The sequence below is a fragment of the Capricornis sumatraensis genome, chromosome X (assembly GCF_032405125.1).
Source record: "Capricornis sumatraensis isolate serow.1 chromosome X, serow.2, whole genome shotgun sequence".
Classification (NCBI taxonomy): Eukaryota; Metazoa; Chordata; class Mammalia; order Artiodactyla; family Bovidae; genus Capricornis; species Capricornis sumatraensis.
Genome location: NC_091092.1, coordinates 37,599,684 through 37,624,978, shown reverse-complemented (window position 1 = coordinate 37,624,978; position 25,295 = coordinate 37,599,684). Strand labels below are relative to the sequence as shown.

The window sequence follows — 25,295 nt, the reverse complement described above, 5'->3', positions numbered from 1 at the left end:
AAATATCAATAACCTCAGATATGCAGATGACACCACCTTTAAGGCAGAAATTGAGCCTCTTGATGAAAGTGAAAGAGGAGAGTGAAAAAGTTGGCTTAAAGCTCAATATTCAGAAAACTAAGATCATGGTATCTGGTCCCATCATTTCATGGTAGATAGATAGAGAAACAGTGGAAACAGTGACAGACTTTATTTTTTGGGCTCCGAAATCACTGCAGATGGTGATTGCAGCCATGAAATTAAAAGATGCTTACTCCTTGGAAGAAAAGTTATGACCAACCTAGACAGCATACTGAAAAGCAGAGACATTACTTTGCCAACAAAGGTCCATTTGTCAAGGCTATGGTTTTTTCAGTAGTCATGTATGGATGTGAGATTTGGACTATAAAGAAAGCTGAGCGCTGAAGAACTGAAGCTTTTGACCTGTTGTGTTGGAGATGACTCTTGAGAGTACCATGGACTGCAAGGAGATCCAACCAGTCCATCCTAAAGGAAATCAGTCCTGAATGTTCATTGGAAGGACTGATGCTGAAGCTGAAACTCCAATACTTTGGCCACCTGATTCGAAGAGCTGACTCATTTGAAAAGACCCTGATGCTGGGAAAAATTGAAGGCAGAAGGAGAAGGGGACAACAGAGGATGATGGCTGCATGGCATCATCAACTCAATGGAGATGAGTTTGTGTGAACTCCGGGAGTTGGTGATGGACAGGGAGGCCTGGTGTGCTGCAGTTCATGGGGTCGCAAAGAGTCAGACAGGACTGAGTGACTGAACTGAGCCATTGTGGGATAAATAGAATCAGTAGAGGGTTGTGTTAAGGAAGTTAAGTTATCAAACTGTTTCAAAAAACGGATCATAGTCAACTCAAATACTACTGAGAGTTTGGGCAAAATCAGAACTGGGAATGATTTGTGGTTTTGGCAAGATAGAGGTCATTGGTAACCTTGATCAATGAGAGCTGTTTCAGTGGCATAGTGGTGACAAAAGCCTGACTGGAGCAGGCTCAGAAAAGAATAGAAGGAGATGAATTAGAGATGGTAAGTAGAGGCAACTGAATCAAAGATTGTTGCTATAATGATGAAGAGTGAAATTTCATGGTAGCCAGAGTGTTATTTCATTTGCTCATTCAATGAGTATTTATTGAATGTCTACCATGTGCCAAGAACTTGGATATAACAGTGAACAAAAAAATAGACAAATCCTTGTCTTCATGGAGCTTACAATTTAGCAGAGAAGCATAATAAATAATAATGTAATAAATTTTATAGTATGTTAGAAAGTGAGACATGCTATAGAAAAATTGAACTAAGGAAAGGGATGGGGGGTGATTAGATGACATTTTAAAATGGAAATATTAGGGAAATATTTACTGAGAAGTTAACATTTGAGCCAAGGTCTGAAGGAAGTGAGGATTATATGGCGATCTGAGGTAGAATTTTCCAGGTAGACCAGATGGCTCAGTGGTAAAGAATCCGCCTGCCATGCAGGGGACACAGGAGATGCGAGTTTGATCCCTGGGTTGGGATAATCCCCTGGAGGAGGAAATGAGGCACTGGGTGGGCTACAGTTCATAGGGTTGCATAGAGTCAGACATGACAGAGCATGCATGCAGACACAGACAGCTTCCAGGTAGAAGGACCAACCAGTGAGAAGACCTAATGTGAGCAAACAGTGCAAAAACCCTAGGATGTGGTGTGTTGGAAAATAGCATGGTGGTCAGTGTAATTGGGGTAGATTAAGAGAAGGAGACGAAGAGTAGTAGAAAATGAAATGAACCAGGATCTTCAATGAACGAATGAGCGTGTGTGTGTGCTCAGTTGCTTCAGTCGTGTCTGACTCTTTACGACCCTATGGACTCTAGCCTGCCAGGCTACCCTGTCCATGGGGATTCTCCAGGTAAAATATTGGAGTGGGCTGCCACACCCTCCTCCAGGGGAACTTCTGACCCAGGGATTGAACCTTCATCTCCTGCATTGCAAGCGAATTTTTTACGGCTGAGGCACAGGAGAAGCCCTCAACGAACCATGAGTAGAGGACAACACAGAGGAAGTCGAGGTGTAACCAGATGGTCTGAAGCTTAGAGGAAGGAGAATCAGGGTTGTGTTGTGTGTTTTGCCTGAGGGTGAAGGAGGAATTGTCTGGAAGTTGTAATGTGGCTGGAAGAGGATGCCAGGTCACCTCCTGACTCCCCAATACATGTAGTGTCTTGATGTGAATCACTTTCACTGGAAAGGGCTGAAAAGGAATTTCCAACCTCAGGGGAAAGCCAGGAATATCAATGGACACTTAAGGATGAGTTGGAGAATGGGTAGGAGAGTTTGTTAATCTTGGGATAGTGTTCCAGGGAGGCGTCAGAAGCACCTGGAAGTTAAGGTAGAAATGAGAGTTCAGGTGGCAGGAGGAGAATCACAGGAATGTAGGAATGAAGTTAGAGAAGCAGAATAACAACAACACAAATAATTTAACAACGCTTTGCATGGATTCTCTCATTTAATCCTCATAACAGCCTCAGAAAGTAGAGCCTTTATTTTGCAGCTGAGAAGAGAGGCACAAGAGTTTCAGTGACTTACCCAAGATCACATAGCAAATAGACTGAACTGGGTGCTTACATATTGAAAGTGAAAGTGAAAGTTGCTCAGTCGTGTCCGACTCTTTGGAAACCCATGGATTATACACAGTCCATGGAATTTTCCAGGCTAGAATACTGGAGTGGGTAGCCTTTCCCTTCTCCAGCGGATCTTCCCAACCCAGGAATCAAACTGGAATCTCCTGCAGTGCAGGCGGATTCTTTACCAACTGAGCTATCAGGGAAGCCCCTTGGACAATGACAAAAGAGATAAGGGATGTGAGTGAGGCACAGTGGGTTTGGCTTACCATAAATTTGGCAAGATGATTACTTCTGACAGTTCTGATAAACAGAGGTCTTTCAGCTCTCCCCAGATTTAACTGTATTTGGGACTGGAGGTAGGAGAGGCTGTTTTGTTGGTGTTCCTTATATTGTTCCATATCGAAAGATCCAGGCAGTGGCTGGGCCAGTGTATTTTCTCACTTGTGGTCTGCAGAGTGATTGATAGGTGGGGGTAGTGGTGTGATTCTTAGGTATGTCTTGATCTTGTGGGGGATATAAAGCCAGGCTGCAGGGGGCTCTAAAATATAAGGCTGAGGGGCAGTTTGTGGGAAAAGTGACCTTAAGGGAAGACTTTACAGGCTCCAGATTCTGAGATGAGAGATCCAGTAGGGGTCTGGAAGTGGCCCAATTCTTTCTTGCATTGAAAGCACCTCCCCCAGTGTTCAAAGCTATGGCCCACCTCCTAAAGAAATCGTTTTTTACTGGACACTGTGAAGGGTTTCCTGGTGGCTCAGCTGGTAAAGAATCCGCCTGCAATGCGGGAGACCTGGTTCGATCCCTGGGTTGGGAAGATCCCATGGAGAAGGGATAGGCTACTCACTCCAGTATTCTGGCCTGGAAAGTTTCATGGACTGTATAGACCATGGGGTCGCAAAGAGTTAGACACGACTGAGCAATTTGCACTCACTGAAGGGTTTTGGTGCCTTGCTTGTTGCTTGAGGAAGTTGATGAAGAAGAAAAGGAGGCCTTGCTGTAAGCTTCCTTGGGCAGCATTTTTGAGCCTCAAGTCAAGATGACCCTACAAAATTCTTTCAAAATTCTAAGATGGCAAATACAATCATGCAATGTTTAAAGCTTATTATAGCTAGGTTACTTGTTTTAGTAAAATGTATGCTAGAGTTGGGTGTTCTGTGTCCTGTGCTGCATATACATTGAGGTCTCTTGTAAAATAAACTGCACAGAACATTTCTGCATCAAATACAGTAGAGACAGCATATATGTCTAAAACATCAAGGTCCTTTACAACTATTGTGTGAATAAATGAAGTTCATTGTTTCGGTTTTTGAAGAGGTTTATTTTGAGATATTTCTTCTTTTATGACACGCTGTTTGTAGTAGCAGTGATTTATTTTGAAGATGAGTTCTGTCAGGAGTAAACCCCCAATTGTAGTCTTGGAAAAACAGAAGCCACTTTACAATGATCCTCTGAACAACGCAAAACCAGAAACACACTGCAGTGAAAAGTGGACCCTGCTTATGTATCTGTGTAGGTGGGTTATGAATAAAGGTGTTCATGGATGCATACAGAACTAAATACTTCCCTCATTAATACTAATGACCTAACTTGGCATTTGTTATATTAATACTTCAGATTCGGTTTCTGTGATTACCAGAGTATATGAAAGTGGATTAAAATACGTATGCACATATAGCTATATGTCTATTCCATGCATGTGGGATTTGTTATAATTTAGAGTATGTATAATTTCTTTTTCTTTTTTTACTTTCTGGCTGCTGCTGGCGGCAAGCAGGATCTTAGTTCCCTAACCAGAAATCGGACCCGCAACCCCTTGCAGTGGAAATGCTGAATCTTAACAGCTGGACCACCAGGGGAAGTCCCCTAGAGTATGTATAATTTTTATAGAATTAAACATTGGCTATTATTTCTAGCACTGCAAATACTCAGCATAACACTTTTTAATAAGTCTAAAATTAGTTCCTGGCTGTCCAGTGGTTAAGACTCTGAACTTCAAGGCAGGGGCACGGGTTCCACCAATGGTTCAGGAACAGCTGTGCAGGAGCCAAAAAGTAAAATTAAAAAAAGAAATTAAGAAGTTCAAGAAGTTAGGAATTCATCAAGGTGTTACTAGTTTGTGCTGTGTGCTAAGTCACTTCAGTCCTGTCCGACTCTGTGTGACCCCATGGACTGTAGCCCGCCAGGCTTCTCTGTCCATGGGATTCTCCAGGCAAGTATACTGGAGTGGTTTGCCATGCCCTTCTCCAGGGGATCTTCCCTACCCATGGTTGGAACTGGTGTCTCTTATGTCTAATCTGCATTAGCAGGCGGGTTCTTTACCACTGACACCACCTGGGAAGTTTTTAGTTTGGGAGTTCATCAAGTCAAAATTTATTTACTAGTGGAATGCATTATTATTACTATGGTGTTACCATGTTTAGATTGGATACAAAATATCTGTTTTCTCCCACCTCAAACTGCTTAATAATAACTGTTTATGGCTGTTATGATGTATTAGCTGTTCCATGGCAGGCTTCTAGGATGATGTGAGAGTTGCCAGTAATATTCTCCTGCTTTGTAAGAAGTCTTAGCAGTATAGCCCTAACCACAGCTGGGGGTCTGGGCTTCAGTTTTGCATGTTCCTAAACAAAATTTTCAATGTTAGAGAGTCGACTAATGCTGGGAAAGCAGATTAATGCTAAAGACATTTACAAGAAACTGAGGTAAAAACCGAATGACAATTTATTAATTTACAGTTGTTCATGCGGATATGATTTGAAAACAGAGTTCCTTCTGGGCAGAGCTTCATGGGAAGCTAAACTATAATTAGAAGATTGTTGCTACCATAGAATCAAGGCAAGGTGAGTTGTTAGTTGTACAATTCAAACACATAATGCTATTTGCTGTGATTGCTCCAAGCGTCCATCTCCCCAGCAGAGTATTTGCTCCTGGAAGAGACTGCTATATTTATTTTACAGATCAATGCACCCTACCCCACCGCCTGGGTAGTGCTTATTCAGGTTTTGTATTTTTCTATGCTTTCTCTTGGAGAAGAAAATGGCAACCCACTCCGGTATTCTTGCTTGAAGAATTCCATGGAAGAGAAGCCTGGAGGGCTACAGTCCATGGGGTCGCAGAGTCGACACAGCTGAGTGGCTAACGCACGCATGCTTTCTCTGCTGATCAAAACCCTTGATTTGCTCTCCTTTTTAAAATTACAGGTAAAACGTGTTTATCTGTTATCTCTTCAATCAGATTAGTCTAGTATTGATCGCCTAGAGGCCATTCTACCATTCAAGGGAGGTGCCTCTTTAGGTTTATAGCTCAACTCATATGAAGGTGAGGCAGGGGACAGTAACCTCATGAATAATTCTTTGGGGGCACCTCACTGTGGTCAGTGAACACGGTTGCCAGATTAAAATACAGGACGCCAAATTAAATTCAGATAGCAAGTATTTGTGTGTGTGTGTGTGTGTGTGTTTTAAGTATGGATGAGGTATAGTTATACCTCAAAAACAAAAAAAACAAAAAAAAAACACCAACCCAAAAAAGTATTCATCGTTTATCTGAAATCCAAATGTCCTGTACAGGGCATCCTGTATTTTTATTTGGTAAATTTGACAAGGCCACGAGTACGTTAACATAATGTCAAGAGGTTTGCCCGGGTTCAAGCTGGTCGGTAAGCACCAATCCATTCGGTTGTCTCAGGGAACAAACCCCCTTCCCATTAAAAAGTAAACAGCAGGTGGCAATGAAACTCGGAAGAATCTTGACCCTTTGAGGAACCCGTAGTGACACACCGGCCTTAACCACGGCTTTGATTGATTGCCCCGTGTGCTCCGTTCTTCTCTTTCTGCTTCTGGAATGATGGCTCTATCTCATCTTCCTTCTCTAGTCCCGCCGTTTCAGCTACCGGCTCTGGATGGGGATCGGTAACCCAGAAAGGGCCAGCAAAAGCGCCGTAGTGTTTAGAGGAGCGGAAGTAGTCAAATGTCTCTGAACACCGTAAAGTGCGGCTGGCTGTCTCCCTTTCCGGATAAAGACAACAGTTCCGACTGTCAGTGCCGGCCTTCCTCCTGTAAGGGGATCTGCCGGACCCTTGCTAATTCAGTTTTTCTTCCCCATTCCGGGCCCTTCCCTATCGTCGCCCCCTTCATCTTGGATCATGTTCAAGAAGTAAGGACATGCCCTGGCCTCCCTCGGCTGCTCACGAAGGTGGTGGGAGTGGGTGGTGGGGAAGAGGACAAGAGCAAAGATTCTCTTTCTCTCTCCCCCACCCCTGCCATCCTTACTCTTTAAGGTTTTTCTGTAGTACCATGCTTTCAACACTATATGTCTCTGTATGTCTCAGTACTATGCTTGCAACATTTTTGTTTAAAGCTTTTCGCTCCTAATCCTCAATCAGGTTGGGTCCTCCCACTTTCCTTTTCTATCTCGTTACCCCTCTTTCTCATTTGCCCCCTTTCCCAGTCCTAGCTCCATTCCTAGGATTCTACCAATCACATCCTTGCACTGTGATTTAGGGACATGCCCTCTTTAGCAAGAGGACAGCCCTGCGCTCTCTGCCTTTTGGTTACTAGTTAGGAACTGAACAAGGGAAGGCTTGACTTCCTGGGTCATGGGAGTGAAGGAGTCTGGGTGACAGGAAGCTAGCGGACTGTCATACCTATTGCCTAGCTGCCAGATTAACCTTGTCTTGAAAATAACGTGATTGCTCCATAGGGGTTATTCAGTTGAGGAAGACAAAAATTATTTGGAACGCACCTAGTGGCTTTGCCTTGCAGATTTGGTAGACGCAAAAAGCAAAGGGGGAACATGGGCAAAGGAAGGTGGGTTTTGTGCATGACATTTTGAGCAAAAATAATTAGGGATGTTAAATACCATCATTATTACTTCAAAAAAATCTCAACAGATTACATAGCATAGGAGGGGCTGCTTTTCTGTGTTAATGTTTGGGCTGGTCATTTGGATCCTAGTGCCTGAGGGTATTTTCATTTTGTTTTGTTTTACACAGATTTTGTTATAGGTGGGAATCTGTTTCTTTCTGGGTAGAACTGAGTAAGATTTTCCAGGAAAGGTATTTGTGTAGCTGATTACAGTTTATTGTGTTATATATGCCTCATATCCTTTCCCCTTCCCTGCCCCCCTCCAGCTAATTGTGTGTATATGACAGTTTAATATTGTATTAAGACATTGGTTTTGTGCTGGACAGAATGAAAGGAAAATTGTATTTTAAAAAGCAATTTCTTCCATAATTATTTTAGACATCTAAATATTTGCTTGGGAATAGGTAATTAAAAAATACCTTTAGCTATTCTGTTATGTCTTTTTAGAAATGCTTTTTGTTTTTCCTTGCAAAAATCATTTGGCAGATTTGATGAAAAAGAAAATGTGTCCAATTGCATCCAGTTGAAAACCTCAGTTATAAAGGGTATTAAGAATCAATTGATAGAACAGTTTCCAGGTATTGAACCATGGCTTAATCAAATCATGCCTAAGAAAGATCCTGTCAAAATAGTGCGATGGTAAGTCTTTGTTTTTTTTCTATGTAAAACTCAGAGAAGCTGAATATAATATGATTAGATTGCACTCATAATAACTGTGATTATCTTTATATTAACTATTTATCTACTCTAAATGAGTAACCCTAAAACATAAATATTTATATTTTCACATGTTTTTCTATGTGAAAAATGTGGCATTGTGTACTGATTGTTTTATTAAGGAGTTAATTAAATGTTTTTATTCAGAGTCAGATTTATTTCAGCTTGTGCTTTAGAGGTTTGTTTTATTAATTATCTACCAAGGAAATTAAAATATGTAATAAAATGTGAAATAAAATTGTAGCAGATCATATTTTTCTCTACTGGACTGGTGTTAATTTAAGCAGTGTTTTGTGGGGGTTTTTTGGGCCTGGATCTTTACTGAAAAATTTTTTTTAAACTTACTGTATTTCTATATATGCATACTTCATATTATACATTATTTAAAGGATGTTTGGCATATTCATTTTTGAAAGAAAATATCTAACTTGGTACTTTGTGATGTTTTACAGCCATGAACATATAGAAATCCTTACAGTGAATGGAGAGTTACTCTTTTTTAGACAAAGAGAAGGGCCTTTTTATCCAACCCTAAGATTACTTCACAAATGTAAGTCTTGTCAAATATGTATTTGGGGACATGAAAAGACACAAAAGGAGTTGAAAGTGACTTCTGGTAGTTAACTTATTGAAAGAAAAGTGAAAGTGAAGTCACTCAGTTGTGTCTGACTCTCTGCGACCCTCTGGACTGTAGCCCACCAGGCTCCTCTGTCCATGGGATTTTCCAGGCAAGAATACTGGAGTGGGGTGCCATTTTCTTCTCCAGGGGATCTTCCCGACCCAGGGATCAAACTCAGGTCTCCTGCATTGCAGGCAAACTCTTTACCCTCTAAGCCACCAGGGACTCCCACAGTTAACTTACTAGTACTAGGTTATATGGAATATAAAACTAAAAAGATTTCCCCTTCTCCATCTTGTGGTAAATCTGAAAAATGCATATTCTCTCATTATGCATTCCGAAAGCCCAAGAAAGAGCATTCATTCATTCATTCATTTAAAAAATATTTATAGTTTTTGAACTTATTCTGTGTCAGGCACTGAGCTAGGTATTGAGAATGTGATAGGAAGCAAAGACAGACATGGTCCCTGTCCTTAGGAAGCTAACAGTCTAGTGAGGAGACTAGACAACAATTAGATAATTACACACATATATATTCACAAACTGTGTAATAAGTGCTGTAAACATTTTCTTTTACATCTGTATCCAGATTTGCTTCATAGAGATAATTCTATATAAGGGAAAGCATGGAGTCCCAGTTCTTAGTAGTGTCAAGGCCAGGTGTTAAGAAACAAAATAATGTTTGTTATGTACCCACATTTGCATGTTGTTAGATTGATTACATTGCAAAAGAAAACCCAAAGGAAGATGCTATCCTAGTGTACAAGAGTTTTTCAACTGTATGTAAAATTTCTCCTTTTCAAGCCAGTATGTGTCTGGCATGTATGCTTATTTATACTGAAACATTGTGTCTGAAATGTTAAATGGTAGAGGAAGAGTGTCCATTGAACTGTTCTTCCAGTTTTTCTATATGTTAAGCATTTTCATAATAAGTTGGAAGAAAAAGATGTTTCTATTTGATAATTTTTGCTGGGAACCAACCTTTTAGAACATCTTAAAGTTACTCTTGTGCAAGAAGCAGGATGCTATGGTAGTTAAAACTGTGAACTTGGAGTCAGGCAGATCTAGGCTCAATTCCCACTGCATGTCACTTTTGTCAAGTTACTTAACCTGTTTAAGCTTTGTTTCCTCATCTTTGAAAATGGACACAATTGTATGTTACATCTCCCAGGGTTGTGAGAATTAAATGAGATAGTAACACAGATGTAATGCACCTAACACAGTGCCTGGAACATAGTAAGTGGTTGATACATTATAGCCATTATTATGATGCAGTAATTGTTCAGTAAATGTCCATCCACTACTGCTACTTGTCATCATCCCCATGATCTGGCTTATCATCATAATTATTATTAAAGGGCAGGTATTAATAAGGATGGAGAGCTAGAAAAGAAATTATGACTTCTGAGTAGTAAACTCATTCATTTAGGTTCCTTTTTATCAGTAATATGTTTTAATTAATTTGGAACCGTGTTTAATTTCTAGTCTTGGTAGGAAAAAGACTTAATTGTTCTCTGACTAGTGGGAAGGCTAGTGGTAAGACATTAAAGTGATTACATTTTACCAATTATTATTATTCCTAGAGAATCCTGAGAGGTCTAAAAAGTTTTTCTCATAGTTATTGTTTTAAATCCTTCAGGGATTTAGTTGTTAGGTTATGAATTATTAGTAGACATACATGTGTGCATGCGAAGTAGACTCTTGGCGACTCTCTAGACTGTAGCTCGCCAGGCTCCTCTGTCCATGGGATTCTCCAGGCAAGAATACTGGAGTGGGTTGCTGGGCCCTCCTCCTAGTGATCTTCCCAACCCAGGGATTGAATCCGCATCTCTTACATCTCTTGCATTGGCAGGCGGGTTCTTTACCACTAGCGCCACCTCAGAAGCCCAGTAGAAACATATACACACACACAAATACATTTTTTTTAGGATTATAAAAGGAACACGTGTTCAATCTAGAGATCTGGAAAATGCAGAAGTAAAATCACTTGTATTCCCATGACGTAGAGGTAACCATGGTTAGTATATCAGTGTACTTCCATAGCATTATCTTCAATATTGTGTGTGTGTGTGTGTCTGTGTGTTGTGTGTAAATGCATATTTCCCCTTTTTTTTAATTAATAAGCTTTATTTTTTAGAGCAGTTTTTTACACTTTATTTTATATTGGAGTATAGCTGATTAACAATGTTGTGATAGCTTCAGGTGGATAGCAAAGGGACTCAGCCATACATATACATGTATCCATTCTCCCCTAAACTCCCCTTCCATCCAGGATCCAGGCTGCCACATAACATTAAACAGAGTTCCCTGTGCTATACAGCAGAACTTACATGGTTATCCATTTTAAATATAGCAGTGTGTACATGTTGATCCAAAATTCCCTATCACCTCTCCCATCCTTTTCCCCCTCCAGCAACCACATTCTGTAAGTCTGTGAGTCTGTTTCTGTTTTGTAAATAAGTTCATTTGTATGATTTCCTTTTTAGATTCCACATATAAGAGATGCCATAGGATATTTCTCCTTTGTCTGGCTTACTTCACTCAGCATGACAATCTCTAGGTCCAGCAACGTTGCTGCAAATAGCATTATTTCATTCTTTGTTATGTCTGAGTAATATTCCATTGTATATATGTACCACATCTTCTTTATTCATTTATCTGTTGATGGACATTTAGGTTGCTTCCAAGTCTTAGCTATTGTAAACAGTGCTGCAGTGGACACTGGGGTACATGTATTCTTTCAGACCAGGTTTTTCTCTGGGTACATGCCCAGGAGTGGGATTGTAGGGTCATATGGTAGCATTAGAGCAGTTTTAGGTGTACAGAAAAAATGAACAGAAAGTACAGACAGTTCCCATATACTTCCCACTCTTCTTCTTAATATCCTGCATTGGTGTGCTTCATTTGTTACAATTGATGAGCCAATATTGATATATTTTTATGTATATTATTATAATTAACCAAGTCTATAGTTTATATTAGGGTTCATTCTTTGTGTTGTACATTCTGTGGTTTTGTCAATTGCATAATGTCATATATCCATGGGCTTCCCTGGTGGCTCAGTGGTAAAGAATCTGCATATAATGCAGGAGACATGGGTTTGATCCCTGGGTCAGGAAGATCCTCTGGAGGAGGGCGTGGCAACACTTTCCAGTATTCTTGCCTGGAGAATCCCATGGACAGAGGAGCCTAGTGGGCTACAGTCCATGGGGTCGCGAAGAGTCAGACATGACTGATGTGACTGAGCAGGCACTGTATCCACTGTTATAATATCTTACAGAATAGTTTCACTGCCCTAAATATCCCCTGTGTTCTACCTACTCACCCCTCCCAGCTCTTCCCCTCCTCCAACCCTTAGCAACCACTGATCTTTTTGGCAATTTTTATTTTTTTTTCCACTTGTCATATATTATGAATATTTCCCAGGGTATTACATAGTCTCCAAAAACATGGTTCTATTATACAGATATTATAGATATACTTTAAGTCATTTATCTCTTAATTGTTGGACCTTTAGGTTGATTCCAGTTTATTTCTAATATAAATATTAGTGCTATAATGAGTATCTTTCTACCTAAATATATTGCGCATTCTTCATTTATTTCTTAGGATAAGGTCCTAGAAGTAGAATTACTAAATCAAAGAGTTTGAACCTTTTCAAGGCTGTTGGTACATATTGCCTAGTAGTCCTAAAGAAAGCCTGTACCTATTTATAAGCCTTCTAGCAGTAAATGCGAATGCCAGTTTTCTGACATTCTTGCTAGCACTGGGAATTACTTTTCTCAAAAATATATACCAATTTGATAAGTGAAGGAATGTGTTTCAGTTTTATTTCGCATCTGTCAAAGTACTATAATTTCGGGAAATATTTGTTCATGTCATTTGCCTTTTTCTGTTGAGTCTTTAATTTTATTAATTGGTGTAATGTATTTCTTTTCTTCTAGATCCTTTTATCCTGCCACATCAGCAGGTTGACAAAGGAGCCATCAAATTTGTACTCAGTGGAGCAAATATCATGTGTCCAGGCTTAACTTCTCCTGGAGCTAAACTTTACCCTGCTGCAGTAGATACGATTGTTGTATCCTTCCCAGGCTCTGTTGAAAAATGTGTTCATTGTATTCTTGTTATCAATGAAAGAACTAACATCCAAGAGAGCATTAGATGTATCTTTTGGAAGTTACTGTTGTTATATCTTTCTGCTTACATTTGAAGATATGGGAAGCAACATTATTTTGTGTTAGAAGTTAAATGAGAACAAGTAATAAAAAGAGTCCCAGCTGCATTTCAGCTGTGTTAGGGCCCAGTGTTATGAGACTTGGGACACAGTATAAAACTCCTGATTTTATATATATATAATAGAGAGGTTGTATATGATATGATTGGATCACTTATTTGAACATTATCTTGCTACTTTTACATTTGAATTACTCTGGGAAAAAAGCATTCAAAAGGGAAAAAAATTGAGGCACCAGGTGGAATGTTGGTGACTAATAGGAACCATTGGCAATCCCTATGGCTTTATTTTAAAGTCCCAATTAACTTTTTTTTTAAACTTTTATTTTAAAATTCATTTTTAACTTTGTTGTTTGGGCCTTGGAACATGTTTTCTCAAAGAGAAACTTTGACGTCAGAGATAGCCCTTAAGAATCTATTCAACTCATGATGTAGCTGAATAATTCTGCATTCCTTCCATTTCTCTGGTGTTGTTTCAGCTATATTCTAGATTAGTTTTTTGTCAGCTAGTCTGGACAGGATGACATCTTCTCTTTTGTCATAGATAAAGTGACCATTTGCCTCAGGTTGAGGAAAGGAACCATATTTGGTGGGAAATCACTGGAATGGGACGGCCATTGGAATAGGTTTAAGAGTGCTCAGAGGAGGGTGTCCTCTCTTGTGAAAGTTATATCTAAGCGGTAATATAAGTTGTATATCTTAGGAACAGCTTGTATTGACATGTGATAGGTGTTCAGATATGTGTGGAACATTGAAGGAATGAATGAATGAATTGAAAACCAATGGAGAAAAATATTCTCTGAGGACAGGTTACCCTTTTATGTTTATGATTGCTCTAAGTTTTTAAAGTTTATAACATTTATAACGTTCTGGAGTTTCCCCTAAATGGAAAATTTTCCTAGTATTTGGCCTTTGCTTTTTAAATTACTTTTATTTTGAAATAATTATAGACTGTTGGAAAGCTACAAAACCAGTACAGAGAGGTGCTGTGTACACTTGAAACTTCGAAAATATGAACTGTAATGTTTATCATTTTAGACACTTCAAATGAACCAAGAACATTCTGGTTGTTCTGGAGAGATTGCAACTTACATTGGGCTCTTAAAGATAGGGGATATAGTTATTGTTTTAATGTATCCTTTATATAAAACCACCATTTAGTGATTAAAGGACTAGAACAATGGAGATTTCTTTTTAATATTTATATGCAAAAAATGTTACCTCCTTTTTTGCATGATTTCTTTTTCTTCTCCTCCTTCTTTTGTTGGCATTGGGTTATAGTATTAGCATTTGACCCCAAACCTGAGAATGATTATTAGATTCCATTCATTTAGCATTTATTGAATATTTGCAGTATGCCCATAAATGGTGCTAGGTCCTTCCTTCAAGGAGTTAATGGACTAGGTGAAAATGCAAGTTGGGTTCCCAGCGGCTTAAGCAGTAATGTGACACCCCGTCTCAAAGGTACTTTGACAGATAAATGGTTTTCTTAGCTGTGTGTTTTCAGGCAATCATGGCAGAAGGAAAACAGCATGCTCTGTGTGTTGGAGTCATGAAGATGTCTGCAGAAGATATGTAAGTCTCCTGTTAGTCCCCCTTAGTTTTTCAGATATAGGTAACCTAGGCAGTAAGGGGCTTCCCAGGTGGCACTAGTGGTAAAGAACCTGCCCACCAATGCAGGTTAGCCATAAGAGACACTGGTTCCATCCCTGGGTTGGGAAAATCCCCTAGAGAAGGAAATGGCAGCCCACTCCAGGATTCTTACCTGGAGAATCCCATGGATAGAGGAGCCTGGCAGGCTATAGTCCATAGGGTCACAGAGAGTCGGACACAACTGTAGTGACTTAGTGCACACACGGGAGGAATCAGTTACAGGTGAACTTTGCTCTCGTTCATACCACATCTTACAAATATTTACACACAGAAGCCTCATTTCTGATTTTTCCTAAGACTCAGGAAGCCACTGAAAGTTATTTCCTCTCTGAGATTGCATTCTTTCTTTAGCACTCTGAAAAGAACCTGTGTGCCAACACAGCTATATTATATGTATTTGTGTGGTATTTTAGGAATTCTTTAATTTAGTGTGATTTCACTTAGGTGTGGGGAAAGGTATTTTGCTGCTAGTTTTTAAAAACAGTGACATAATTTAGTGCCACACAGTATTTATCTTGTATTTTTACCTGGTGGCATAAAATATTAAGGAAATATTAGCGATACACTACCAAAACATGGGCTTCCCTGGTGGCTCAGCTGGTAAAGACTCTGCTTGCAGTGCAGGAGACCTGAGTATGATCCCTGGGTTGGGAAGATCCCCTGGAGAAGGGAAAGACTACCCTTTCCCAATCCAGTATTTTTCCAGTATATTTTCCAGTATTCTAGCCTGGAGAATTCCTTGGACTGCATAGTCCATGGTGTAGCAAAGAGTTGGACATGACTGAGTGACTTTCAGTTTACCAAAATATAGTCAATATACTTAAAAATGTTGGAACTCATTTGATGACCAAATTATTCCTATTACTTTTGTTTCAGGGTTAATTATAGCACTTTGATGTTCTCCTGGTCTGGCAACATCATTACTCTGTTTCTGTGATCCTACTAGTTAGATCACTAGAATTTCTTTAAGACATAAATGAACTTCAGCAGAGTAATGTAGTTTAATGTAGATGATCATGTTAGTAATATAAATAAATTCCCTATATATGGCTCAATAATTGCAAAAGAGCAATACACCCTGAATTACATTTACCATGAGTAAGCCTGTAAAAGTACTTAACAACATGTTTATGTGCTTTATTCCTTCTGCAGTGAGAAAGTCAACAAAGGAATTGGCATTGAAAATATCCATTATTTAAATGATGGGCTGTGGCATATGAAGACATATAAATGAGCCTCAGAAGAAATGCACTTGGGCTAAAAATGGATATTGTGCTCTATCTGTATCTGTGTTTGTGTTTATGTGTGATGGCATGAAGACAATACCTCTGTGGTTATGCTGAATAAATTCAACAGATGCTAAAATTCTGTTAGCTTCAAAAATTATTTGTTCTTAAACTTAAGTTAAATTTGGGTTACAAAGTTGGACATTAAAAGGTAGCTGGTAAGTAACCAAACTTAATTAAGACAACTTAATGTCCTTTCTTAGGCTAATGATACAAGATGAAGGGCAAGACTTGGTAAATGAACTTGCTAGTATATGGCTGATGCCTCAGAAAATCTGACCAATTAATGGGGCTGGAGCTAGACTGTTTTTTTTTAAACATTTTTTATTTTTAATTGGAGGATAACTGCTTTAAAATGTTGTATTTATTTCTGCTGTACAACAGTGTGGATCAGCTATAAGTATACATATATCCCCTCCCTTTTGAGCCTCCCTCCAACTTCCCCCCATCCCACCCCTCTAGGTTGTCATGAGCACCAGGCTGGGCTCTATATGCTTATACAGTATCTTCTCACTAGCTATATATTTTACACATTATAGTGTATATTTTAGACTTGGATTTTTATCCCATTACCCAAGGGCACCTAGAAGTACCCCTTCTCTTTTGTCTGTGTTTTTTGGTTGCTATTTCCATTTTTAAACTTTTCATTATGGAAAATTCTGAGCATAGAAAAGTATGGGTAGATAGTATATTGGATTTTCTAATCCGTCACCGAGCTTCATGTCCAATATTGTTTTGTCTCTGTCTCACTCCCTCCCACCTCACTCCCCAATTATTTTGAAGCAAATCTCAGATATATCATTTCATCCATAGTTTCTTTAATATGTATTTTTAAAAGATATGTTTTCTTTAAAAAAATAATACCATTATCACACCTAAACATTTAGCTATTTCTTAATATTATCAAATATCTGAACTGTGTTCAGATATGTGACAAATGGACTTAATTGTTTCTCTTTTTATTTTTTTAACCATTGGTTTGGTTGAAGTTGGTATCTGCCAAGGTTCTTATATTGCATTTGGTTGCTATTTATTTGTCTCTTAATCTGTAAGTTCCCCCTCCTTCGTTTTCCCTTTAATTATTTAAGAAATCTAGTTGTTTTGTCTTATAGTTTCCTGTCACATTCTGGATTTTGTTGATTGTATCACTGTAAAGTAATTTAACTTGTTTTTATATTCCTTGTATAGCCTGCAAACAGATAGGCTTGATCAGATTTTGGTTCAATTTATTTAATGCCCTCTCTTGAAGCTGGGTGAAATCATACCCCACAGATGCCTAGAACTTCCAGATTTGAGTCCCTACTGTATTCCCCAAAGAATGTGTATCTCTTATCATAAGTGGCATGTGAAGACTATCAACCTACTTCAGTAAGATCAGTAAGCTGTTTTCAGAATTAAACAGCAGTTGTGAATTTATATAGTGATAACAGGTCTTTCTTCCTAATAGCATTGCTGTTATACTATATCTTAGCCGTCTTCATTTGGTTGTTGACAAATATACTACATGTGATTTTATTTTTCAGATGGATACAGACATTTACAAGATTGTGGTGACCCGTGTTACAGTTAGAAGTTGGTGAGAAAGGTGAGGGTGGATAGTAAAAAGAGAGATACCATTGGGCTGGCTGTTGCAGCTGGGCCTTCACAACATAGGTGAAGGGTATAGATCCAGGTCTGACTCAGATTGAGAAACTATTTCCCACAAAACCTGTAAGACTTGGCGATTCCCATGTTAGAATGTAAGTGTATTAATTTATGGTAGTAAGTCTGCTTAGGGTAAACAATTAGTAAACAGGAGGTTTCTTGGTGAAGATGGATTAGAGTAAAGGAAGGTTGATAATTTGGGGGAGTCTCATCTGGGCTGAGGTAGCGCTTGGAGAATTTTTCCTCCTTAATTATTAATTAGAATGCTTATGACTGCCAAAATCTTTCTTTCTTAGCCCATAGAGGTGCCCTGGTATTTTTCTTCCTATATCCTTTTTAAGTCCTATGTATTTTCCTTTGTTATGACAGTTATATTCTACAACTTGATATATTTTTAATATTTCATTATTTATTCCTGGTGGATAAAAGTGTAAATAATCTGATCAGTGGCATAATTATAAATGAACTTTCCGGGTAGGTTTCTTCAACAGATAGTCTCATTTCATGCTGACTTACTAGTTTCAAATTCAGACGTCTCCCCATTTGGGAGATAGGCAGCCTATTTGAGGTCTATGGTTCCTTATATGCTTAAAAAGAAAGTAAGTCATTTATGTCAAAACCAAACTTTGAATCTTTATTCTTGGTACTAAGATAATGTTAATTGACCAGAATTGCCTATGGAGTGTTAGTGATGAAAAACAAAGCACGCACACATATTAGAGAAGTTTTAATTGTGAGGTTTCAGAAATAATTGATCCATGTTTCAGACCACGGTTACAGTGGGTATAGGGAACACTTTTAAAATATTCAGCATCATCTGTGCTTGTTTTTCTACTATGTTCAGGTACATTAACTTTGTTGCCTTGGTGATGTGGGCTAAATATGTACGTTTCCTACTTCCCCCGGGTCTGAGGCCTCAGGTCATGGAGTTAATCGGAGGTGTGATTCCACAGGTGGGAGCCCAGTCAACCAATTCAAAGAGGTTCAACTAGCAGGTATATCAACCTCTTGATGTACTGTGCATAAAGAAAACTTAGTTTACCCACATTCCTGAGAGTACGAATATGGGGAGAGCCTGTTTTCTCATAGGTAATGTGCCTTCAGTTCACTTTTAGTTTGAAAATTACTTTTGTGTCAGGCAACCTACAATCTAGTCATTTTTGTGCACTTTTCCAAGGTCAGTTCAGATCACTGGACATTTATTGAATATCTACTAGGTTCTAGGTGTGTGGCACAAAGATGAATAATAGACAAGTTGCCCTTGCGCTTAAGGAGCTTCCAGGCTAGTAAGTAAAGTTACATTTTTAAAAATCTGGGTAATGGTGACATCCCAGTACCAATTTATAAAGCTAGTAGGAAGTTACTAATACATTTCCAATTTCAGTCATCAAAACTTACAAATTATACATGAACCAAATATAAACATATTCCTTAGATTGTACCCAATGTGAAGTTAAAAAAAATCCAGTTGTCTTGAAGTTGCAACAGTTCAGCATTCCAACTCAGATGGTTGTCTTGTTTTGCCATAGACCCGGTTAGCCCTCTTCTTCTGCTGCTGCTAAGTCACTTCAGTCGTGTCCGACTCTGTGCGACCCCATAGATGGCAGCCCACCAGGCTCCCCCGTCCCTGGGATTCTTCAGGCAAGAACACTGGAGCAGGTTGCCATCTCCTTCTCCAATGCATGAAAGTGAAAAGTGAAAGTGAAGTTGCTCAGTTGTGTCCGACTCTTAGCGACCCCATGGACTGCAGCCTACCAGGCTCCTCCCTCCATCCATGGGATTTTCCAGGCAAGAGTACTGGAGTGGGGTGCCATTGCCTTCTAGCAGACTATTATAATGGTTTGGTGGTGCTCGGTTGGCAGCTGCATTTTTCCTTTTCTTAATGTTCTGGACCCAAAACAAGCAGCTGGATTTAGCTAAAGTACAGCCATGAACATTTCCAATTGGAGAGATTTGATAGTCCCCAAACATAAAGTCAGATGGCATTTGTCAAATAATGATTATATCCAGCCCAGTTCCCCCTGCACATACAAATCAGCTACCAAGGATACAGTATCTCTAAGCAAAGTACCTCAGAAGATATAAGAATGGTAAATGACTAAATTTACAGAGGTTACAGAGGTATTTCATTATAATAATATTTCACCTTTTTGTTGTTCATGAGACTATAAATTATGTAGCAATTATATATTAATGGGAATATGAAATGAATGTATGCCCAAACAAAATGTGGTAAATATTTTAACTTTGTTTATCTAGGTTCATTAATTTTGAGAATAGATTTCTCAAAGCTCTTCAGGAAACTCAAAATGTTCCAATTTCTAAAGGAGCATCTACTGAAACTGATTTATGATGAGAGAAAAAACAGAAAATGTATGTATGCATCCTGTGTCAATACAACCATCACTTCTGAGGTCTCAAGCAATCAGAAATTTACTGAGTTATTCAATAACCTGTAAGAATTAGGCCATTAAAATATATTTTGAAAGCCCTTCAGAACGCTTATGTTTAGTATGTCATTATTTGTATTAAGGCAGTAAAAATTACACTAAATATAATTATATTCTTAATATCCTAGTGTCTCAGCAATACTCCTAAAGAAATCTTGCCTGTCAATGTGGAGATTGATGCATGTAAATGTATATTTGTATTCTATGTTTTTATACATCATGTGTATACTTTATTATGCTTTGTTTTATAGCAGGTAAAGCATGAGTAGATATAATGAACTATAATGATAATTTATCTAATAGTGTATTAAAACTAAAGTACTTATAAAGGACTACAACTCCACCAGAACAGGAGTGAATGAACAGGATTGAAAACCAGTTTTAAAATCTGTGTTGAGACTATCAGGCTGGTTGGTCAGTTGGTGTAGGAGCTGGGTTCCTGGAGAATATAATTTATATATGGAAAAGGACATGGAGATGATTCACAGAAATTTCTAACTAATAATATCATGTTCATTAGAACAGGTCATGGGGAGGAAAAATAGATAAAAACATCCAAACTAATTGTACTATTAAAGATTTGCCTCTTGGAGTGAAAAGTTAAAGTATACCAAATTTTGTCCCTGAACATTTTGAGAAATTAAAGGATTAGTGAAATAATTTTTTATATTTATTCATTTATTTGGCTGTGTCAGGTCTTAGTTGTGGCATGTGAGATCGTCCTTGTGTCACCTGGGACCTTTTGCTGCATGTCAATTCTAATTGTGGCACATGGGCTCCAGAGCACATGGGCTCAGTAGCTGCAATGTGCAGGCTTAGTTGCTCTGCAGCATGTGGGATTTTAGTTTCCTGACCAGGGATTGAACCCACATCCCACATTGGAAGGTGGATTCTTAACCATTGGACCACCAGGGAAGTCCCAAGACAACTTTTAAAAGCGTCATGCACTTAACTTCTACTTTTGTTTCCCTATCTGTGAGGCATGGAATGCCTGTTTCATCATATTGATGTTTTAACAGATTTTTAGTTTTTCACGATCTGAAAGATTTTGTACGTACTTGTTAATCTGGATACTGTTCTCATCAGTTCTAATGCTGCCCCATCGAGAATTCATTTTTTAAAGCCAAAATTGACTGTTCACTTAAGCATCTGGATTAAATTGGGCAGTGTGAGGAGGATGGGTGGTGGTGGTTTAGTTGCTAAGTTGCGTCTGACTTTTGCAACCCCATGGACTGTAGCCTGCCAGGCTTCTCTGTCCATCTGATTCTCCAGGAAAGAATACTGGAGTGGGTTGCCATTTCCTTCTCCAGGGGATCTTCCCGACCCAGGAATAGAACCCGGGTCTCCTGCATTGCAGGCAGATTTTTTATTGACTGAGCTACGAGGGGTCCTTTTTGCCCTGTTGGCTGTGGACAGCTTTCTTAGAGAGTTGGCTTATCCAGGATGAGGAAAAAGTATGCTTTTGCATGACTGAAGTCTTTCTAAAGTTTGCTTATGCAAGCATTTTGGGTTTAAGAGTCCAACCTTGGAATTCCCTGTTGGTCCAGTGGTTAGGACTCCATGCTTCCATTGCAGAGGGCATGAGTTCAGTCCCTGGTCAAGAAACTAAAATCCTGTAAAAAGCTCAACCTGAACTGTATTTGAATATAGAATACAAACAGTTTCATTTAGTGGGATAGCAGCAGTCTCTAACCCATCAGATTAACCTCTATCTCCTAAATAGCTTTCAAAAAGCACATGACTAGAAGATAACTTATCGCTGGCAATGCTTTATTTGCTTAAAAAATAGTAGGGGCTAAACTGTCATAAAAACTTGTAAGATTACACTGCACTTATTTTGTGTTTTACAGGGTAAAAAAATCTTATGTTTTGTAAAATGTTTTTAAAGGAGTCCACAAAGTAATTCTGCTTTCTTGCTCCCAAATGCAGAGGTCTGAGAGAAGGCGCATGGCCTCGTGAGCTTCTTGGTATTGTCAAATCCAGTTCTCTCTCAAGTGCCAACTGCCCAGATGCTTTTACTGTGGATGGAAGAGTCTTACTAAAGCAGTCGTTTTTTTTTTTTTTTTTTTTTTTTTGATATAGAGAAGCATCTTCCCCGGCAGTCCAGTGGTTAGGACTCTGCCTTCTAGTGTGGGGGGGTGGTTTGATCCCCTTGGGGAGCTAAGATCCTACGTGCCTCATGGCCAAAAAACCAAAACCAAAGAGACTGAGAGAGAGAGAAAACTATCTTGATTAAAGTGTGAGGAGATAGAAATCATATTGATTTGGGCAATTTCGGCTCCAATAATGTCTAATTTGCTGTGAAAGGGGAACATGTATTAGGTTAATGTTCTTAAAAGGAACTTCCAATTTTTTCCTTAAACAGATATTTACTTTATTAAACAGCTGCTCAAGGAAGAGCTATTTTATTACATGGCACAGATTCAGTGTATAGATGTTATTTTAGAACTATTAATGAAGGAGTTCCCTTGTGACTTTGAATATTCAGTACCAGCTGTTTATTCACATCAATATTTTAATATTTTACCAGAAAGATACCTAATAAAAAGGATTGATACATATTTAACTGTGAAGTGCTAGTTAAACTTGTTCAAATGGGCCAGAGGGAAAGGGAAATAACATTCCTTGAGTACCTACTGTATATATAAGCTCTATTTATATATCTTGCTTAATCTTTATGACTGCTCCATGAGGTAGATTTTATTTATTTTTATAGATTTATTTGACTGAGCCAGGTCTTAGTTGTGCCACAGGATCTTTAGTAGTGGCATGTGGGATCTAGTTTCCTGATCAGGGATTGAACCCGGGCCCCCTGCATTGGGAACACAGAGTCTTAGTGACCGGACCTACCAGGGAAGTCCCTCCATGAGGCAGATTTTAATTCTCATTTTGCAAACGAGGAAACAAGGGTTAACTTTCCTGAAGATACACTGCTAATAAATGGCAGAGTTGGGATTTGAACCTAATTTCAACTTGAATGCTAAGCCTGTTTTGCAGAAAATCTCCCCTCATATTCATAAAATGTTAAGTCTCAGCCCTCAGTTGCATCACCATCTTTGTTTATGGGCTACTGGACATAAGTTTAAGTTGGCCGAGCCTGTATACCACAGTGGGAAAATATGAGTAGGATTAGAATGAGGTAACAGTGGGTGGCTGCCTAGCCTGGGTGGCTAAGAGAGTAAAGAATCTGCCTGCAGGGGCTTCCCTGGTGGTCCAGTGATTAAGAATCCACCTTACAATGCAGGGGACATGGGTTGATTCCTGATATGAGAAGATCTCACAGGCTAAAGGGCACCTAAGCCTGGGTGCCACAGCTACTTCGCGCCCTAGAGCTATGCTCTGCCACAAGAGAAGCCACTGGAATGAGAAGCCCGGGTACCACAGCTAGAGAGTAGCCCTCTCTTGCCACACCTAGAGTAAGCCCACATGCAGCAACAAAGACCCAGCACAGCCATAAATAAATAAATACTTAAAGAAAAAAGAATCTCCCTGAAAGCAGAAGACATAGCTCTAGTCATGGGTCAAGAATTTCCCCTGGAGGAGGGCACGGCACCCCACTCCAGTATTCTTCCCTGGAAAATCCCATGGACAAGGAGCCTAATGGGCTACAGTCCCTGGGGTCACAAAAGAGTTGGACACGACTGAAACCACTAAATAACAGCAACAATATAAGGGAAAAGGCTGAGGGGTCTAATCTATATTTCACCCCACATCTATTGAGTTAATTTTGAGAAGTGAAGTGAAGTCGCTCAGTAGTGTCCGACTCTTTGCGACCCCATGGACTGTATGTAGCCTACCAGGCTCCTCCATCCATGGGATTCTCCAGGAAAGAATACTGGAGGGGGTTGCCATTACCTTCTCCAGCAGATCTTCCCAACCCAGGGACTGAACCGGGGTCTCCTGCATTATAGGCAGATGCTTTACTGTCTGAGCCACCAGGGAAGAGTTAATTTTGAGAAGGAGTATCCAATGATACTTCCCTGTGAGAAGGAAGATCCAGTAATAGAACTGGTACAAGGAGATGGCCTGGGGCCTGCTAAAAGTCGGGTTGTAATTTCCATAGCATTCAAGACAAAAAAATAAACAGCTCTGTAAGAAGAAACTTCAAGTTTTCTCCATTCATGTCAGCCCCAGGGTGGAATGTTGTCTCACACTTCTGAAATTGGTTAGACCCGTGTTGTAACTGTAAAATACACACTGGGTTTCAAAGACTTAATAAAATAATGTAAACGATCCCATTTTTCTGTCACTTATACATTGAAATGACAATATTTTGGATATATTGGGTTAAATAAAATATAATATTAAAAGTTATTTCACCTGTCTTTTTAAATGTGGCTAATATTAGTGGCTTCTTTGGTGGCTCAGAGGATAAAGCATCTGCCTGCAATGGAGGAGACCTGGGTTCGATCCCTGGGTCGGGAAGATCCCCTGGAGAAGGAAATGGCAACCCACTCCAGTATTGTTGCCTGGAGAATCCCATGGATGGAGGAGCCTGGTGGGCTACAGTCCACGGGGTCACAAAGAGTTGGACACGACTGAGCGACTTCACTCACTCAATATTAGTGGAATTTTTTAAACTACACATGTGGCTTTCATTTCTATTGGATGGCACTGGGATGGAGAATGGGCAGTGTTCCTTGAAGTTTCCTTCTAGAGGTGAATACCTTAGAGCTGTAAATAGGGAAAAGAAGATTCTCAGTGCCAGTATTTAGTCTTCTATCAGTGGGATGGATAAATTGGGAGACTGCTATTGACATATACACACTACTATGTACACTAATAAGAACCTACTGTATAGCACAGGAAACTCTACTCAATACTCTGTAATAACCTATGTGGGAAAATAAATAATCTAAAAGAATGGATATATGTATACGTGTAACTGACTCACTTTGCTGTACACTGAAACTAACACAATGTAGTAAATCAACTCTACTCCAATAAAAATTAATTAAAAAAATTGTCTTCCATCAAGTTAGGACTGGACTGTAGCCAGCCAGGCTCCTCTGTCCATGGAGTTCTCCAGGCAAGAATACTTGAGTGGGTTGCCATTTCCTTCTCCAGGGGATCTTCCTGACCCAGGGATCAAACCCGGGTCTCCTGCATTGCAGGCGAATTCTTTACTGTCTTAGCCACCAGGGAAGCCCCAAGTTAGGACCACTTTTTCCTCCTGATGGTATGGGGCTGGTGTTTTGACTATTAAAACATCGCCATTCTACA

General features: G+C 39.3%; 1 protein-coding gene across 2 annotated transcripts; it reads left to right on the top strand.

Annotated features, from left to right (window-relative positions):
- Window positions 1-6,418: 6,418 nt before the first annotated feature.
- MCTS1 (MCTS1 re-initiation and release factor) lies at window positions 6,419-16,010 on the top strand. 2 transcript variants are annotated; one of them, XM_068962391.1, is made up of 6 exons: window positions 6,419-6,760; window positions 7,957-8,109; window positions 8,640-8,737; window positions 12,751-12,884; window positions 14,547-14,614; window positions 15,845-16,010. In XM_068962391.1, exons 1-6 carry the CDS (start codon window positions 6,750-6,752, stop codon window positions 15,924-15,926), a joined length of 546 nt encoding a protein of 181 aa, XP_068818492.1. In that variant the 5' UTR covers window positions 6,419-6,749; the 3' UTR covers window positions 15,927-16,010. The 2 variants fall into 2 exon arrangements, with proteins under 2 accessions (XP_068818492.1, XP_068818491.1); XM_068962390.1 differs by lacking the exon at window positions 6,419-6,760 and adding an exon at window positions 7,197-7,413.
- Window positions 16,011-25,295: the final 9,285 nt, after the last annotated feature.